Raw genomic sequence first — 20,200 nt, forward strand, 5'->3', positions numbered from 1 at the left:
GGATATGTGGTGAGAGGGAAACATGAAGATGAGACCAGGAGATGTCCTTACTGAATCATCAGAGCTGAACAGGTGATGGAGAAACAGGTTTACCTTTTAGGTGACATGAATGAGTTGAAGGGAAGTTATGAACTGTTTCTGAGAGACAAATAACACCAGAATCCTTTTCTAAGTAGCTGGCAGCTGGTAACTGTGCAGGGGCGGGTCTAGCAAAGTGTTGCCAGGGGGCCAGGTAGGGCATTAACAGGGAGAGGGGGGCAAAAAGAAATACTTTTCATTCTTATTCTCATTTAAAATGTCTCGCTTTTAAAAAAATTAATTATCTGAATCTTACAACAATTGATAGATTGATGCATATATACCATCAAAACAGTGAACATCACTGTCACAATAGCGTTTGTTTTCATTCAAAGGCTTTATGATTTTTCCTATAATGGCGGGCTCTAGTCAAAATGCCCAGGTCGATTTTTTTGTCCCAGTCCAGCCCTGTATGCAGCTCATCTGCAGTCTGGTATGTGGTGGCAGATTTCTTTTCTCATTTATTAATTGCATATTTAATTATATCACATTAGTTATAGTAATATCACTTTCTCACTTTACCATAGTAAGAGCACTCCTGCCACTACTTTACATGCATGTGGAAAGTTAACACAGTGAGGCTCCTTCTGCTTATCAGGGATGTAAATCCTTAGGTGAAGGCTAAGCAGAAAACAAGGTCATAATTCTCTCTGTGCGGGAGGCAGTATAGCCCCCCCGTGAGAGGGGCCAACATGTAAGAGTTTGAGGAATGTTCTTTGTCTGTGTCTCTGTGTATAAGATGTAAGGGAGGTGGCCACAATTCAGAGATGGTCCTGGTGTTTCACTAGGATGCTCTCTCCACATTGCAATGCGTTTATTAAACCCACTTCAAATCAAACTCACTGGGTGTGTTGCAGGTTATTTTTAACATTTCCATAACAGGTATTACCTACATCTTCCTATTCGGTAGGCAGAATTTCCAAGTTTCCGAGTACAATCGAAAGCACCACAACTGCAGTTTTCGTGTTGGATGTAAAAAGCGCACATGACGCTGTGACGTAGGCTAGAATCATGGCGGCGGTCAACGACAGTCCAGGCGTGGGATTTCTCTTGTGGAAATATGCACATTATTTTTTCCTTTCTATTGGTAGGTGGCACAGTGCACTTGTGGCAAGTAAGCAAGCTAGAAGACTGGTACTCTTGCTGGGTATCCAGTTACGGAAGCAACACATTAACAAGAGAATTTTGAGTAAAACCAAAGTTACTTTCGCTAGTAACTCGTTACTCTGAAAGTAACGAGTAACTTGAAGTAACTGAGTTACTTTTGATAGAAGTAACTAATAATGTAACTAAGTTACTAATTTAAAGTAACTTACCCAACACTGGAAGTCATTGCCTGCACCTGTCCTGTGCTTCCTGTTTTATTTTGATAATCCTGGTCCTGTGTGCAGCATATCTAGTTTTGCTTCCCTTTGTATCATTATGTCTAATTAGTCCCAGCTGTGTTTCCCATTTCCTCGTTACTCCCTTGTGTATTTAAGCCCTGTGTTTACCTTTGCCCTTTGTCGTATTATACCACCGTCGTATTGTAAGTCTCTCTATGTTTCTAGTTTCCCAGTGTTTGGTTCCTAGTTTTCATGTTCAAGATTTTAGGTTGTTTTTTGTGAGTTTATGTCTACAGAAGATTCTCCCAGCAATAAAACTGCTGCTTTTTGTTCACTTTTTTCTGCAGGTTTTACTATGTAAAAGTTTTTACTACAAAAAAATGAGAAAATGATATTCTGTATGTCGCAAGTAACATATTAAGGATATCTTATCTCCTCGACATCACATGGACCTAAGTGGATATGCAGTTCCTGTAATGGCCACTTGAGGCTGCCTCCAAAAGCGACTCATTTTAAAATGCTAAACTAAATGCTCTTATGGGTGTGGCTACTTTAATTGACAAGAACTGTGGCCAATTGCTGTCAGGAAATCATCACACTAGCATTAAGCCTTGCTCTAAGTTAAATTCTGGTACTTTATTAGTCTGTTATTGGCCCTTATTAGAAATATCTGTATCTGTGTGTTGTACTTGAATCAAATCAATCCTTACATCCAAATAAAGTCACTTCTGGCTCAAAAGAACCAACACAGCCAGAGTCCAAAACCAACACACTGGCTGCATTTATCTTTAAAACAAAACCTGTGGTTTAGCGGAATTTGCCACTTGGTCAGGTTTAATATGCACGTCCACCTGTATATACATGACAGAATATAAGTGCTAGTACCCCTTAATTAGAGTCTTTTAATTCAATACCTACATTGTGTGTTTGTAGTTAAATGTCTTTCTTTCCGCTTGATTATTTATCCTCATTTGTTTCACCTGCACTCTGACTCATCTCCACTGCTGATTGGCTGCTGGAGGATCACCTGCACTTGTTTAAAGCCAGAGAAAGCAGAGCACGGTGATGGGCTCTCTCCGTCTCACTCTCTCATTCACTCCACTTGTTTTTCTGCTTGTTTCAGTCTTCTCTATCAACTATTAGCCGAGTTGGGAGTTACCTGCAGTCTTGTTTTCTGTTTCGGTTCATTGACCTTGCCAATATTGGTTTAAGGCAGAAGCCAGAAACCAATGGCCATCTGGGCAGCTGGTTCCCGGGGTCCTTCCTCTATTGTTTTCTTATAACAGGCTGACATGTGTTCATTCTTTGTAATCCATCTTGTATTATTAAAAGCTTAAAATTAAAATCTTGAACAGAGGCAGTGTGGGACATGAATTTTAATAATTTTTATTGTTCTATCATTTTTGGTTGTTAGCTTTTCAGTTATTTTTTGTTTGTAAAAAAAAAGTGATTGTTGGATCTTGTATGACTTCTTTCATGTTGTTTCTTATCAATTAATTTTAACTTCACTATGAATCTAGATTATTCTGCTTTTTAGTAACTTCATATGCCAAATGAATTAACTAAATTAATTAATTCAATTAATTAAATGGATTAATATTAACAATAAAAGCACAAAAATATAACTGATAGAATTCAGGACACTAAAAATAACATTCAAAAACAATGGACAAATAATACAGAATTATAAAATTTAAAACTTTTTACTAATTTATGGAAAAAATATTAGTTTTGTGCCATGTATTTATTATTTTGTCACTGTCAGTCTGTTAAGAAAAAGCTATATAAGTATAAAAATGGCAAAGAAATAATTAAGAGAGGTTTATTAAGGGCCTCAGGTACAAAGTTAGCTCAGTGTTACTGGGGTCTGATGTTTTAATGCAGAACAGTGATGTCTTACAATGTTGGGTCCTGCTCTGATGCACTCCGCATTCTTGTGGCAGCCTCCATTGTTGATCAGACAGCCGTCAATCTCTGCGAAGAAACCAAAGGATGGACACAAACATTTATTACATCACCTTGCTTTTTTCTGAGATATGCAAAATACATGCTGAATGAGGACCGATGATTTGAAAACATAGTTTTTTTGTTTTCACTTCATCGGTCAGGTACAAGGTACAAAAAATAGCAGGGAATACAGGTGAACTGTTTTCCACTGGATCAAAAAAATCATATAAAACCTTCCACTCAAAAAATACATAATGTGAGATTATTCTGTTATTATATGTTATCTTATAAATTCTCTGCCTCCTGCCTCGCATTCCAGCTTCGAAGTACAACTACTGGAGCTGTCCGGTTCCCCCCGGATCTTCTGTGCAGTGGTGTATCGACCTCCGAAGCGCAACAAGGATTTTATCCGTGAATTTGCTGATCTTTTAGAATTTATCTTTTTAAATTATGATCGTGTTCTTATTTGTGGTGATTTTAACATTCATATATGCTGTGAGGAGGACCTATTGGCTAAGGACTTTCTTGCTCTTATTGACTCTTTTAATATCACTCAGTGGGTGAGAAAATCAACCCACACTAAAGGGCATATGCTGGACTTGGTATTGTCGTATGGACTGGATATTTGCATCACGGACATTAATGATGCTGGGATTTCGGACCATTTCCCAGTTATGTTTGATGTTCAGTTATGCAATATGGAACTGAACTCTGAGGGTCCACTGAACCTATCGCGTCTGATTAATTCTGAGGCTGTTGCCCTTTTCTCTGCGGCCTTTGCTAAGTCTTTCTGTTATGATGACATCAGTAATGCACCTCTCTCGGTTGATGGCGTAGTCAACTCTTTTATTTCTACATGTTCTTCTATTTTGGACACTGTGGCTCCAGTAAAGACTAAACGCCGTAAAACTTCTCGCCAACTTTGGCTAAATGAATCCACCCTCGCTCTTAGACGTGAATGTCGTTGAGCTGAGAGGAGATGGAAAAAAGATCAACTTCAGGTGTACCTTGACATCCTGCATATGAGCCGGTCTAAATTTCAGAAGGCTGCCAAAATGGCAAAAACTTCTTTTTTGTCAAACATTATTGCGACTAATAGTCACAATCCTCGAGTTCTGTTCAAAATCTTTAACTCAGTGGTTAATCCCTGCTCTGATGTTTCGATGGGTGCCTCCCTGGCCCTCTGCGAAAAATTTCTAAATTATTTTATAGATAAAATCTCAGTGTTAAGGGCCCCACATTCTCCGGTAGTAAATCAAGCCCCAGTTTCTGAATGTTCAACGGTTTTTCAACAGTTTGAACCTGTGTCATTCTCGACTTTAAAGGAAATAATTAATAACCTGAGAAGCTCAAATTTTCTGCATGACATTATTCCTTCTCGTATCATTAAAGATGCATTGAATACAATCGGGACCTGTATCTTATTTTTAATGAACTCATCACTGTCATCTGGCTATGTTCCAACTGTCTTTAAACATGCAGTCATGCAACCTGTTATCAAGAAAAGTAGCCTTGATCGTAACACTCTAGCAAATTACAGGCCGATTTCTAAACTCCCCTTCATGTCAAAAGTTTTAGAGAAAATAGTGCTTCAACAACTACAGACCCACTTAGAGAGAAACGGTATAAGTGATAAATTCCAGTCTGGATTTAGACCGCGTCACAGCACCGAAACTGCCCTACTAAGAGTCTTCAATGACCTTCTTCTAATCGCCGACTCTGGGCGCTCTGCGGTCTTAGTTCTATTGGATTTGACTTCAGCCTTTGATACGGTTGACCATGATATCCTTTTGGCAAGATTGGAACAAGTAGTAGGCCTTAAAGGAAATGTTCTATCTTGGTTTAAATCATATTTCTCTGAGAGGTCGTTCTCTGTCATGATGGGAAAATATTCCTCTTCTTCTGCCCGTTTTCGCTGTGGTGTGCCCCAGGGCTCGGTATTGGGTCCTGTGTTGTTTTCTCTGTATATGCTGCCCTTGGGCTCCATTTTTGAAAAACATAATGTCTTTTTTCACTGCTATGCTGATGATATTCAAATCTACCTCCACCTGACTGGGGATGTTTCATCTTCACTACATCCTCTGTTTGATTGTCTGAGCGATGTCAAAGACTGGTTATCACGTAACTTTCTTACTTTAAATGAAAAGAAGACAGAAATTATTGTTTTTGATAGAAATATGCCTCTGGGACAACTGACTGGCACATTCGGGCCTGTTGCTAACCACCTCACTGATGCTGTTAGGAATCTTGGAGTTTTCATGGATAGTTCCTTCAAACTAGATAAACAGGTCTCTACTGTGGTAAAAACCAGCTTTCACCAACTACGCCTAATTTCTAAGGCTAAACCTTACATACCACACAAAGATCTGGAGAAACTCATTCATGCCTTCATCGCTTCAAGACTGGATTATTGTAATTCTCTCTACTTGGGCCTACAATCTTCTCTTCTTCAGTGTTTGCAGCTGGTCCAAAATGCCGCAGCACGTCTCTTGACCGGCACTAGAAAGTACGATTCTATCACCCCTGTTCTGGCAAATTTAAACTGGCTTCCTATTAAATACCGAATTGATTTTAAAATTTTATTGTTTACTTACAAAATTCTAAACAATATGGCACCTGACTACCTAGCTGATCTCCTCTGTCTGTATAGCCCTCAGAGAGCACTAAGATCATTGGGCCAACTGCTCTTAGTGCAACCTAGGTCTCGGCTGAAGACCAGAGGAGACCGTGCCTTTGCCGTTGCTTCACCCAGGTTATGGAATACTCTTCCTCTTCATATTCGCGCATCAGATTCCATTCAGTCTTTTAAATCACGTTTAAAAACGTATTTGTTTAACCTGGCATTCAAGGCGAATTAGGGTAATTTACATCTGGCTTTGCATTTAGATTATGTAATTATTTTATATTTTATTTATATCTGTAATTTATACTTTATATTGTGATTTTTATCTGTATCATGATTTTACTGGAAAGCACTTTGGTGTACTTTGGTCTTTAAAAATGTGCTATATAAATAAATTTTGATTTGATTTGATAGCAGGAAGTCACCCCCCCCCCCACACACACACACACACACACACACACATGCATAAACACACAGACGCAGTGTTTTAACCTTTTGTGACCATAAGGGGGTTTTACAATGGGTGTTTGTGTAAACTGTGTGTCACAGAATAAAAAGGCTGCAAGCGGGGGTTGGGGTCGGAGTCGTTTGAGACCGAGGACAGAGTGCTGTTGTTCCCCTTGCTATAGCATGTGAAAATCGATCGATCACTGTTCTTTCTTGCTTTCTGAAGTAGCGGGCCTGCTGAGGTGCAGACCCAACACGGTGTACTAAACATGAGTAATCAATGTACTATGTCCGCATGTATGGAAGGTGTCGCCCTGACACCCTGAACCATTTTTGTGCACGCTTTGAAACAGAAAACTGGCAGCAGAGAGACGATCTACCTTTCTGAGCTAGAGGAGCAGTAATTGCCTCTTCAGGTGAGCTCTACACTGAGGAAAACCAACACCAGCAATGCTGCAAGACCGGACAGGGTGTCAGATCAGACTGTGAAGTGTGAAATTTGCTGACCAATCTGTAGTTTCTCCGGGGGGGTTTCAGACAGTTTCAACCTGTCACATCAGGTTGCTGTCTGCCCCAAATCTTTCATTATTGCCTCTGTGTCTAAAAAGTCAGCTGCCACCTGCAATGTGATTACTGCACTGTTGCACTGACCTCAGTAATTATGCAGCACTTCAAGGACATCATCCCTGCTGGTATTGAGAGCCATCAGTTCACCTATACAGGGAACCAATGCACAGAGGATACAGTCTCAATAGCACACAGCCTGGCGTCACCTGCAGCTGAAGTCAACGAATAGCATCGTTGACTTCAGCTGCCTTTAATACGGTAATCCTGGATAAACTACCACTGAAGCTTCACAACATGGTGTTGTCCACTTCGATGTGCTCCTGAATCAAGGACTTTCTCACCGGTAGGCCTCAGGTGATGAGAATAAGGGACTGTACATCAGCCACTGTGTGCTCAGCCCAGCTCTCACATGACTGTAGTGTCATTCACTGTTCAAATACCTTTGTGAAGTTTGCAGACACCACCATAGAGGGTCTCATGTCAGATAATGAGACTCTCTACAGAGAGGAGCCCCTGTACCTGCCATTACTGTGTTTACCTCTGCAGCAACGATCAAAACCAGGTGTGAAAATGAACCCGGGTTCAATTTAAACGGACTAAACAGCAAAGGTTTGAAAGCACGGCAGAAGAGGGAGAGCTGACAAGACAAACACAGGCTGTCAAAATATCATTAATGCTACATCCGAGGAAAAGGAAATAACAACACTTAACAGGAAGTGAAAATGAGAGTCATGGAAACATAACAGGAAAATGTGAATGAAAGAAGCCACAAAAATAACTTGGCAAGAACCCAGGACTGTGATACAGCTGTTTACTGATGCAGTTTTTAGCCGTGCTGTATTTTTCCTGGAGTCAGTGTTTGAGAACATGGATTGACATGTGATGAATTTACTGAGATTTTCTTTGTTCTGGTGGTTGATTTTGTCATCGTTGTTTGAAATAAATAAATAGTGTAATCGTATAGGAAAACTGTAACAACTTAGACCTTGCCTATGCTTGTATTGCATCATGTGTGCAAAGGCAATTACATGAAATAGTTAAATCTATTGTCCATTATATACTTGTGTTTTTCAATTCTGTTTTACTGGGAGTATTTTTAACTGTAAGTGTCTGTACTACCCACAGATTTTCCTTTTTAAAAACATATACGGATAAAACCTTCACTACTAGCCAGTACTGACATTGGCCAAAAAACAGAGGAAAAAAGTTTAGGACCTTTATTGATTCTTCTTCTGTCTGAAATCATTACTTGAAGGCGACTTCAGCATTTCCAATAATGTCTAAGAACTTTGATCTACAAAACCTCTTGGTCTTGGTGGATTTATAGAGGTCCAGGTTAGGGTTTAGGACCACATACCGAGGCAGATGACCCCATCTCCAGTGTACCCCTGTTTACAGGTACAGGTCCTCATTCCCGCTGCCACTTTGGTACAAACGGCAAACTCTGAGCATCCGCCGTTAGACCGGCTGCACAAATCCAGCTCTGAGAGACAGAAAGAGAAAGATGAGGAGAGCGTAATCACACTAAAAGACAGGTTTAATGACGCTGTGTGTGTGTGTGTGTGTGTGTGTGTGTGTGTGTGTGTGTGTGTTTGCCTTTGCAGTAGGTTCCGTTTCCTTCATATCCAGCCGTGCACACGCAGACGGCAGCTGTTCCCTGTGGCCCTGTTATGCAGCTGCAGCAGAAAGACAAACGGCTCAATATGTGTTTCACATTTTTACTGAAGCTGAGAGCTGTGACTAATAATTTCTATCATTACAAATCATATTTGTGAACAGCGCCCTGCATTACTGTTTATATTCTGTAGTTTTCTTCGCATCATTGATCCTATTACCAGCACAGAATTGAATTTCTAGCCTAACACATATCTCACTGCCGTGGTGCTCCACTGTTGTCAAAAAAGGATTAAAAACACTCAGTGAGCTACTGTTACAACGGACCACATGTCCTTTCATTACTATGAACACACGATGAAAACACTATAGACTCAATCTCACAGACTAGCCCCATCAAACAAACTTACAAAAACCCATCCATCATATAATAAAAGCACATCTCTACAGATTTTTTTAAACACGTTTTTAACATTTAGGGCAATCCAATAATGAAGTGTCTGTGTATTTTAATGCTAAAAAATTATCTGCAAGGTGGTCATTATCTTATGCCTGATCCGTGTATGTTTATGCAGCCCTTCAAGCAGAGCCTTTCTGATTTTATCTTGTCCAGTTCTGAAGCATGACATCTTATTATTTTAAAATCAGATATCACCAATGACGGATGTATTCGACTGATAAACCAAGGGCCCGATACGCCGATAGAGATTTATGGTCTCTATGGGTGACCCCCTTCATTCAGGGGGTCGCCCCCTCCTGGCCATTAGAAAGAATGCATGTTTAAGGGACTTCTACATGGTGCCTTAAAACCACTGGTCCCAAACCCACAGGCCACTGGTCTGTGAGTCGTTTGGTACCAGGCTGCGAGAGTTGAAGCTCAGGTGTATAACTTGTGGTTTTCAGGGTTTTTATCAGTTTTTATCATTATTTTTTTTAAATCGTTTTTATCGTAAACTCTGTTTCCCTGGGTCTTTCTTTACGGATAAATCTTCTTTTTGGTAACGGTACTGGTTTTATTTTGTTGTATTTATCTCCAACACCTTAAAGGCCGGTCTGTGAAAATTTTGTCGGACATAAACCGGTCCGTGGCGCAAAAAACGTTTGGGACCACTGCCTGTATCAAATTACAGATTTAGACCATCCTTTGCCCTCCTGTATCCCCTGCTGCATTTGGCAAACAGGAAGCTCCGGTAAATCTCTGCCTTCATCCAGCTACTTCAGTCAGCAGTGAAATCATCAATAAATGTAATTTCATCTTCACTGGCAGCAATGAGAAAACCTCCAGCATTTTTGAAAAAAAAGAGGTGCTGCTTTGGGTCAGGAGCAGTTCTTTTCACTGCTTCCATAACAGAGCTTTTGTGGACTGCAGCTTGGCCTGCCTGTTTTTGTGTCAAGGTCACAGAGTGCCTCAGGTGCATTCCTCATGTGTCTGGCAGCCCGGCCCTCCTCTCACTCCCCCGGAGCCCTGATTGCTGATCAGCACACTGCACACCTGCTCATCAACTCTGCAGCATATCAAGCCTGGTTCTTCATCACTCATCACCAGGTTGTTATTTCAGCCGGTGCTTGATGAAAGTTCTTCACCATCATGAACTCTGTGCATTTGACTCTTGTGTTGATTCTGATAGTCGAACTAATCTGCTACCCATCTCATGCGCCTGCCAGCCAAACCAGACATGATCTCACCCCCTGCCTTCATCTCCACTCAGCACTAGTTCCCCACCCACCAGCTTCCCTCAACCCTCCCCTGCTGTAATCCTCCTCCACCTCCATCCACCTCCACTCCCTGACTGCAAACAATAAACTCTTTCTTATTCCTTCTACCTTCGATTCTCACTGTTGATCCTAAAGTCAGGAATGCACACAGGTATGTGTCGGCGATCTCACCCAGATTAAGAAACAAAAAACAAAAATCACACTGGCAGCAGAAAGTTCCATCTGTACAGACGTGGCGCATATTTTTAGTGACGGAGAACAGAGAGCTGCTTCCAAAATACGCTGCGATACATCTGTCAGGATGTGGGCGCAGAAGGGACCCTAATGCAGGACAAAGTTAAACAAAAATTAAAAACGCATTTACTGGCTGATGCACAGTCCAGAAATAAACAAAGTCTGCAAAATGGGAACCAAAACCACAAAGCAGAAATCTAACTAAACACTGAGATCTTGGAAAACAGGAGAAACATAAGCAGCACAACAGGGAGCATTAGTGAACAATCTGGCAAAGTCAAAGTTAAACACTGGACTATGCAGAATATATATACCTTAGGGACTAAATGCGGATCAGAGACAGGAGGGGAAGGAGATGAAAATAAAAGTAATTGAAAAAACTTGTAAACAGTGGACTAACTAACTTAATAACAGACAGCGAAGCACCAAAGACTCAAATCATAACTAAGCTAAGAACTAGAATAGGAACTGATGCTTAAAATAACTACGGAGTAATAACGAAATCAAACAGGAACGCAAACTTCAACCAATACCGATCAAAGCTCTAAAACTCAAAAGCTGCAAATAAAAACCCACACAAATATAACAGCATCTGATCGACTCAGTAGTATGTTCTTGAGTAGTATGTTCATGTACTAATTCATTCAGTAGTATGTTCATGAGGGAACATTTCCTGGTTGAAACATGAGGATTTTCCGCCTCTGACCAGGCGGGATTTATGGCCGGCAGGCACTCATATGACAATTCAAGACGCCTCTTGAATATTATCCATACATCGTGCAACTCAATTCCAGAGGTTGTGGTATCTCTTGACGCGGAGAAAGCTTTCGACCGCGTCGAGTGGAGCTTCCTCTATGAGGTGATGGATAGGTTTGGCTTAGGGGCTGACTTTATTCTCTGGGTTAAGCTACTATATTCCTCGCCATCCACCTGTATTCATACTAACAACAACTTGTCTTTGCCTTTTCCACTTGAAAGGGGCACTGTGGTGATGTGTGGGTGTTCATGTGCCAATGGGGTTTTGCCAGTAGGGGGCGCTGTATTTGAGAGGGCTCATGAATGCCTCTATAAAAGAAGACTGACTTGTGAATGAAACAATAAACAATAAAAATGTTTGAAGCAGACGCTCGCGAAACACAAGTGGATGCTGTGTAATTATTCAAAGCTATACGAAGACAACACAGGCACTAGGCAAGGGTGCCCTCTCTCACCCCTCCTATTCGCCATTGCTATCGAGCCTCTTGCAATATGGCTGCGTTCAGAGGATAGATTTAAAGGCATTACAAGGTTCGGTGTGACTCACAAACTCTCCCTTTATGCAGATGACTTGCTCCTATACATTTCTGATCCTCTAAACTCATTCCCGGTGCTTTTTGACATACTGGACCAATATGGTACACTGTCAGGATATAAGGTCAATTATCAAAAAAGCGAGTTGCAACCCCTCAATTCCCTGGCCAGAGCTCTTCCCCACTCAATAGTGCCTTTTAAGTGGACAGAAACTGGATTTAGATATTTGGGGGTTTTTATTTCCTCTTCTATACATAAAATGATGAGGGAGAATTTTCTATCCCTACTAGAAAATGTTGGGAAAGATTGTGACTGTTGGACTTCTCTACCATTGTCAGTGGCAGGGAGAGTTAACCTGATAAAGATGAGTGTCCTCCCAAAATTCTTGTATCTTTTTCAACATGTCCCGATTCTTCTTACCAAGGCATTTTTTGACAAGTTAGAAAAGATTCTGTCACATTTCATATGGGGAGGGAAACAAGCTAGTCGCAAGTCTATTCTTCAGTCCACTAAAAGTGACGGTGGTCTTGGTCTGCCCAATTTTAGACACTACTATTGGGCAGCTAACATACAAAAACTTTTATATTGGGTTCATAACGACCCCCTTGCAACAGCCTGGGTACAAATGGAAACTACATGTAGCTGTTACTCATTATCATCAATACTCAGCTCACCACTCCCTTTTTCTCCAACCTTTGTTGGGGATAATCCAGTAGCTAAGGAAACGGTAACTATTTGGCAATAGTTCAGAAAATACTTCGGGCTACTTGGACCGTCTTTGCTAACGCCTTTATCAAAAAATTTTAATTTTGCACCTTCAAACACTGATGCGGCCTTTAGCAGTTGGAAAGATAACGGACTTAGGACTGTTAAGGACTTGTACAGTCAGGACACCTTTCTATCTTTTGCTGACCTATCGTCTAAATACAACCTGCCTAATTCCAACTTTTTTCGTTATCTTCAGGCTAGAAATTTTGTAAAAACGCAGTTCCCTCACTTTCCCAATCGGCCTCCAGAAACAAATCTGGATATCCTGCAGACGAACCCTCATCAAAACAGACTGATATCAGCCTTGTATAAAATACTAGAAGCTTTGGTCCCCAAATCCATTTCTCATATTAAGCTGAGATGGGAGGAAGAGCTTCAGACAACCCTGCCAGAACAGCAGTGGGATTGTGCTTTGAAATTGATTCACTCGTCCTCAATTTGTGCTCGTCATACTTTGATTGAGTGCAAGGTGGTCTATAAAGTACACTATACAAACGCAAAATTATCTAAAATCTATCCAACCATCAGTGATGCCTGTAGCAGATGCGGACTATCGCCTGCCAACCATGTCCACATGTTTTGGTCTTGTTCGAAACTGAGTGCATTTTGGAGGAATATATTCGACACACTTAGCCAAGCATATGGCCAGACTGTCCTTCCTAACCCACTCTCCGCAATTTTTGGCATTCCTCCCGACTTGAACTTATCTGGTCCCCTCAAACAGGCCCTAGCCTTTACCACTTTACTGGCCCGGAGGCTTATTCTGTTGAAGTGGAAGCTTCCCCACCCCCCAACTCATGATCATTGGGTGAGAGATGTACTCTTTAACTTAAAGTTGGAAAAACTTAGATTCTCTCTAAAAGGTTCTATTAGGGAATTTAACAAAATCTGGAAATCATTTCTCTTGCTGGTGGACACCATTACTTTACTTCCTGAGTCTGAAGTGAACTGAGCGAAGCTACATTATAATGGGTTTTTTTTTGTTTTGTCTTTTTTTGAATCTTATTTATACCTTATCTATTTGTTTTTCCTTTTGTTTTGTTTGGTCCTTTCTCTGCTTTTGTTTTCTCTGTTTTTGCTTTGTTTGTTTTTGTTTGTTTGTTTGGTTGTGGGGTGGGGGGGGTGGTTGTGGTTGTTGTTGTTTTTTGGGGGTTATGCTTGTTATGTGTATGGGTCCTGAGATGTTTTTTTTTTTTTTTTTTTGTGTGTGTGTGTGGGCAGAGACTGGTTCTCTGCGGTGTTTTGTCTAGTGTGGACCTGGTAGGGGGAGAATTCGGGTTGGGGGGTTGGAGAGTATAATGGACATACCACTGTTCTGAAATCAAGATTGACTTAGCTGTTGCTAACTTTGTATGTCATTGTTGAAATCAATAAGACAAAGTTGGAAGAAACATGAGGATTTTCCTGGAAAACTCTCTTTCATGGTTGACAAATAATGGGAAGTGGGGGGGTTGTTTTATTGCCACAGAACGTATAAAACACTGATGTCACCCACAGGTTTGTGAAGTCCTGTTTTGAAGCTTTGAGATGAGATCTTGGCATTTGGAAACCAGATATTGCAACAAGGGGTTGATCTGACTCTGAAATGACACACTCACTAACTAATTTAGATTTTTTTAGTTTCGATTCTAATTATGCAAACTGCAGAATTCTTACCCTTTCACTCCACTCATTTGTTAGCTCAACTCAGGGTCCGTTATGTTTTTCTTTTTACATTCTTCTTTGTTAGATGGCATCATTTGATATTTTTCTGACATCTCTTATCATTTCTATGCTGATGACATTCAGCTGTGTATGTCTTTACAGCCTCAACAGTTGACTTTGAATACACTGTCCACCTTATGTGACTGCTTACCACAGATAAGTGAGAAGACTTATGCATGACTATCGTTCCTCCAGAATCAGTCAGACTCTTGTTTGTTTTTGCTCATCTGCTGAGTCTGTGTTTGTAGTCTTGATGTAATATTTTATCCTTTGACTCACATGAAAAATGTATTTCACATTTCTATTTCTTTCTTTTAAGGAACAACTCCAAACTTCGATCTAACTCAGCTGAACTGGGGAAATATTTTCATGCATTTGTGTCATCATGCCGACATTAATGCATTGCCCTCTTTATCGTCTTAGACAAATCATCTCTTTCACACCTCCAAGAGAAACAAAATGCTGCTGCCAGACTCATAACTCCTTAAAGTGGTAAGTGAGCTCATATTTCTCCGGTTTTGTACTCTTCACACTAGCTCATTTGGTTTTAGAACATCATTAAAAATACTAAATAGGTGACTCTGTGAAAGCTTAGAATGATTTTACAAAATCAATGAAATTTTTCATTCAACATCATCTGAAACCACTACTTAGCCCATAAACTTGCCTGGAAAGAGTTTTCAGAAGAGGGATCAGAGGGCAGTTTTCCCATAGATTTCTACAGTACTGCAAGTCTTTTGGCAGCCACAGGTATCACCCCCTGGTGCCCATGAAAAATAATGCTGTTTTCCAGCAATTGCAATTTGGATTCACGTTTTACACCTGGAAGATACGTCTGTCTTTTATTCTGCCCATAGCTATTGCTTTGCAGTCATAAAATGGAGGTTGTACTGGTACCGAAAAAAGAAGAATTATTCATAACACACGTGAAAAGACCCAGGAAAACCGAGTTAACGATAAAAACGATAACAAAATAACGCTAAAAACCGATAAAAACCCTGATTTCACACCTGAGCCTCAACTCTTGCGGCCCGGTACCAAACGACTCACGGACCGCTACCGGTCTGAGGCCCGGGGGTTGGGGACTGCTGATGTAGAGTAAAGAGTAAAAAGTGAGTAGCTCTGAAAAACTGCCAAGGTTCAATGCTGATTAGTTAAACTCAGAACAAACCCTTATTTTCTTAAAACCAACAACCTAGCATGGTTGCTGGTTTGATATAGGTGTCTTAAACACCAATATCAACCAGCAACATTCATTTACTTGCCTGGCCCAAGCAGAGAAAAGGCAGCTAATAATATTATAATAATATTATCACTAATTTCCCACAGCTTTCTCACATGGAGCCTGCAGAAAGAGCTTCATCCACGTTCCCGTTACTATGATGGGAATTCTCTGTTTGGACAGTTACCTGTGGTGCTCTCACATGAGCTTAATTGGACATCCCACAGACTTTAAAGTGCAGAGCTGGCAGGTTAAAGGCTATATGCATCTGCAAATATGCCTATAATGGATATTAACCCCCTTTTGGACCATGTTATCAAAACCTGACTATTAATGAGATGTGCAGAATTAAAATTTAAGCCTAACTGTACTGGGTAGCACTGAGTTCAAAAAGAATATTATGGTCAGTAAATATAATATTTGTTGTTTTTTGTGCTTGTGCTGTTACCATCATGAAACACAGCAACTGAGGACACATTGACTTACTTGGCGTTTTCGTCACACACACCTCCACAGGCGTCATCTTTGATCTCTGAGACACATAACACACACACACAGGTTTCAGGTGATGACAGGTCAGAGAAAATATGTGTGGTTAAAATTTAATTGTTCCTTTGTATAGACGTCTTACCTAGAGAGCAGGAGGCTCCTTTCCAGCCTTTATAACACACACACCTGCCACTTCCTGTCAGACCATCCTCACACTTCCCGTTGGCACAATTACACTCTGCAACACACACAGTACAACTCATAACTCCCTCCTTGACTTTATTTAGTTAATGAAGTGTTAGTCACAGGTCTGTTAGCTTTATGAGATTATTTTGGTTTGCTAATAACAGATTTATTAGCAAACTTGAAGCTGGTTTTCTCTGTCCTTGCTGCCTGATCAAAGCATCAAACCCCTGCAGCTACTCCTGCAGTATGGATGAGTTTTTCAAGAAAAAATACCATTTGATTTTCAGTTGTGGCAAACCTGTCACCTACTAGCTTTGCCTGGTGAATGTCTTGATGCATGCTCAATCATCCAGCGAAGGAAATCACAAAAAGTTGTTTCTGTTCATCAGGACATCACGTTTTCAGTGGGAGAAACTTTTTTCACTTGTGTTTCAGTCACTGAAGCAGTGGAGGTTGTTCGTAAGAGGTTACAGGATGACCCCAATCTCAGCAACAGGACCACTCTCAGCACCAACCAAGTGTGTTTGCTTTTGGAACTGTGTCTTCATTCCACATATTTCACATACAAAGGTCAGTGCTACAGGCAGAAACATGGGTGTGCCATGGGTTCCCCAGTTTCACTCATTGTGGCTAATTTGTACATGGAAGAAGTGGAAAAGAGGGCTTTGCTATCCTACCCTGGAACACCACCAAGTCATTGGTTCAGGTTTGTGGATGACACCTGGTTTGAAAATCAAATCTAAGGGCGTACCACAATTCACGGATCACAGTAAATCGGTGGACCAACACATCAAATTCACTCGGGAAGATATGAAAAATGAGACTGTGAGATTTCCATCAGTAAGTCTATCAGGAGACATTTAAAGTTAACGTGTACTGTATACCTATGCATATGGATCAGTATTTAAGGTTTGGGTCTCATTATTGATTGGAGCACAAACTTGGTGTCATCGGGATGCAACACAGAGCAAACACCATCTCCACAGACAGCACGGCTGGAAACAGAAGAACATCACATCAAGAAGGCCCTGAGTAAATGTGGTTATCTCAGCTGGACATTTATCAAAGCTGGGAAGGCGCTTAAAGAAAGCTCCAACCCATTCAGGAGAGAAGGACAACTGCTGCAAAAGCAAAAACCTGTAGTGATCCCTTATGTGTCTGGAGTATCGGAACAGTTGAGATGCTTTTTTTTTTTTTTTTTTTTTTTTTAAACGCCGCATCTTTGCGGCTTTTAAACCCCAAAATATGCTGCGCCAAAAATCCACGTGGATCAGGTCCCCCGACACAAACAGAGTAATATAGTGTACACTGTTAAGTGCCAGGAGGATTGCCATAATATATACATCAGGGAAACCAAACAGCCTCTGGCTGAACGGATGGCACAACACAGAAGAGCTACCTCGTCCGGCCAGGACTCCGCAGTCTATTTACACCTGCAGGCCAGTGGACACTCTTATAGTGACACATCTTGGACAGGGAGGAACGCTGGTTTGAGCGGGGAGTCAAAGAGGCCATTTACTTGAAAAGGGAAAGACCATCTCTGAATCGAGGAGGGGGTCAAAGGGTACATCTTTCACCATCTTACAATGCTGTGATTGCAGCCATTCCTCAACTCTCTGTGAATGGTACTCATGGCCATTGATCAACTGTTGTTGATCAGTGATCAATAATCAATGGTCATGACAATTTGCATGTTAATGATCAAGAAACCGGCCTCACTAGCCTATTGTTTATCAGTGGTGCTAGTTTTGAGCAATGAGCTTTTGCCAATTTCTATATTTTTAAGTCACATGATTGTAGTCCAAAGTGTTGCATAAACAATGACTTGGCCAAGATTATGTCAATTAGAAATCACTGTAGTCAGATGTAACAGGACTCAAACCTTGCAAAAAGTTTCACTTTGGTCTCATCACTCCACAGAATATTTTCCCAAGAGTCCTAGGGATCATCAAGATGTTTATTTGGCAACAATCCTTTATGTTCTTTTTGGCCAGCAGTGCGTTTTTCCTTGGAGCTCTCCCCTTGATGCCATTTGTCTAGATTGGCATGAAGATGAAGGTGCTCAGGGCAGAGCTGTTTACTCCTTCACATTGAAAGGAGCCAGTCGAGGTGGTTCAGGTATTTAACTAGGATGCCTCCTTGATGGCTACTAGCGGAGGTCTTTGGTGGAGGTCCAACCTGGAGGAGACCCCCGATCTCACAGCTCATGTCAGGGTTTGCACAGGAGTGGGTGAGGGAGATCTAAGATGGATGGATCCTTTGTTGTTGTTCACAGGGCTGTTAGTATTATCGATTTTTTTTAGCTGTGTAAGACTGTGTCTCAGAAGCTCAGTTTTTGTTATAATCAGAAGCTGGGGACTAGGAATGCCGTTAGCACTTGAATGATTTTATAAACAGCCCTAAAATGATGATGTAGAAAATCTAGCAAACATAGTTAAACAGCATTGATTTTGACATGTCGAGTCTCGTTTGTCTCTTCTCCACATCTACAGTCAATACACCTAAATATTTATTTAGCTGTTTTTCCACCGTCACCGGGTAACGCCCCCTTGTGACAAATATAAAATATGGCAGACAGGAAATGCTTCACTCTGTGTGTGTGTGTGTGTGTGTGTGTCTGTGTTTGTGCGTGTGTGTGTCTGCATGTTGCTCACTGGAGGAGCAGTTAACTCCGTATCTCCCCGGCTCACAGTCCTCACACGCAGTTCCATGGAAACCCTCGTAGCACTGGCACTCGCCATTGCCATGGTTACCATCATGACACTCCCCGTGATTGGAGCACCAGCTGCCGACGTCTCCGGGGCATTTGAAGCACTCGTGGCCATAGTAACCGGGGCAACAGGAGTGATCCTGCAGGGCAGACAAATCCATGACATCATCATTATTATTATGATTATGATGATGATGATGATGCTGATGATTATTATTATTATTACTATTATTATTGAATTTAAAACATGTACACAATGTTGTGTCAGTGATGACGGGTGTTTCTAGCTGATTATTATGCATTTATCAGGTTTCATCAGACCCTTATGAAAAGAGCCATAATGTTTATGGAAATAAGTTTGAGCAGACCATAGTGGTCCGGAGACATTTGATGACACAGCCCAGCACAGACTTCCTCCTGGATCCGACCCGCTTCCTGTACCTACAGTTGGGTTGCATGTTGGCTGGAAACTGTTTTTTGATCTGCAGCATAAAGATTACACCAACATCAGGAATCATCAACATAAACAGGCAGAAGTGAATAAAAGAGCCTGAAATGCTGAAAAACACTAAACAGAAAAACCCGATGACTTTAAGAACAGCGACACGCGTCATACAATTACAACCCTGCTTCCTTTCAGGTCCCTTTTGTAAAGTCTGAATGCGTTAATTTTGGGGTCATTTTTAAAGCTGTTAAAATTACTTTTGGAAAAGCTTGAGTTTCAGTTATTATGTCCACCCCACGAACTATAACAGTTTTCTTACTGGTTTGTGATAGAAAATGCATCGGGGTGGTCCATCACAGTCTGTACATCTTCCCTGGAGACAGAAAGGAGAACAGAGAGGCTGGAGTAACTCTGACAAACAAACATCCATCTATCCCATCCCTTCTCTCTATCCTTACCTCGACCTGCAGGTAGGTCATTTTGCTGCATCTGTTGCGGCGGACTTTGAGGACCTGAGGGAGCGTTATGATGACTCCGTTCTGGGTTACTGTGACGCTCCCGTCAAGAGGAATGTCATTCACAACTGTCTGGAGTTCAAGAGAAGAAGAAACACACCAATCTTTTTTTTACAATGAATCTTTTACACAAAACAAAAATAACGATCATCTTAGCTTAGGGAGTCAGTTGACAGTGGTTCTTTGGTCTGCTTCTGCACTACAGGAAATACTGTTGTTGAGCAGTAGTGGTGTGCGGATCGATACTGAAATATCTATTCTTCCGATACCAGGAATTTATGTTCTAGAATCGATTCTCATATTATAATATCGATATTTTA

The 20,200-nt window shown here is 41.0% G+C and overlaps 1 protein-coding gene across 2 annotated transcripts in view; it reads right to left on the reverse strand.

Moving 5' to 3' along the window:
- The window catches only part of stab1 (stabilin 1), a 174,173-nt gene that overhangs the window by 98,644 nt on the left and 55,329 nt on the right, over positions 1 to 20,200 (reverse strand). For both annotated transcript variants that reach the window (XM_086293106.1, XM_086293107.1), the window contains 9 exons: positions 19,824 to 19,952; positions 19,685 to 19,738; positions 19,289 to 19,402; positions 18,865 to 19,060; positions 16,167 to 16,262; positions 16,022 to 16,067; positions 8,584 to 8,663; positions 8,345 to 8,470; positions 3,304 to 3,377 (listed from right to left, as the gene is read on the reverse strand). In XM_086293106.1, the coding sequence (XP_086149232.1) occupies positions 3,304 to 3,377; positions 8,345 to 8,470; positions 8,584 to 8,663; positions 16,022 to 16,067; positions 16,167 to 16,262; positions 18,865 to 19,060; positions 19,289 to 19,402; positions 19,685 to 19,738; positions 19,824 to 19,952 (915 nt within the window). The remainder of the gene's footprint in view (positions 1 to 3,303; positions 3,378 to 8,344; positions 8,471 to 8,583; positions 8,664 to 16,021; positions 16,068 to 16,166; positions 16,263 to 18,864; positions 19,061 to 19,288; positions 19,403 to 19,684; positions 19,739 to 19,823; positions 19,953 to 20,200) is intronic.

The sequence above is a fragment of the Aulonocara sp. 'chitande type north' Nkhata Bay genome, linkage group LG5, assembly GCF_057382095.1.
Source record: "Aulonocara sp. 'chitande type north' Nkhata Bay isolate Kocher_YH1m ecotype deep benthic linkage group LG5, A_spYH_male_GT1.1, whole genome shotgun sequence".
NCBI lineage: Eukaryota > Metazoa > Chordata > Actinopteri > Cichliformes > Cichlidae > Aulonocara > Aulonocara sp. 'chitande type north' Nkhata Bay.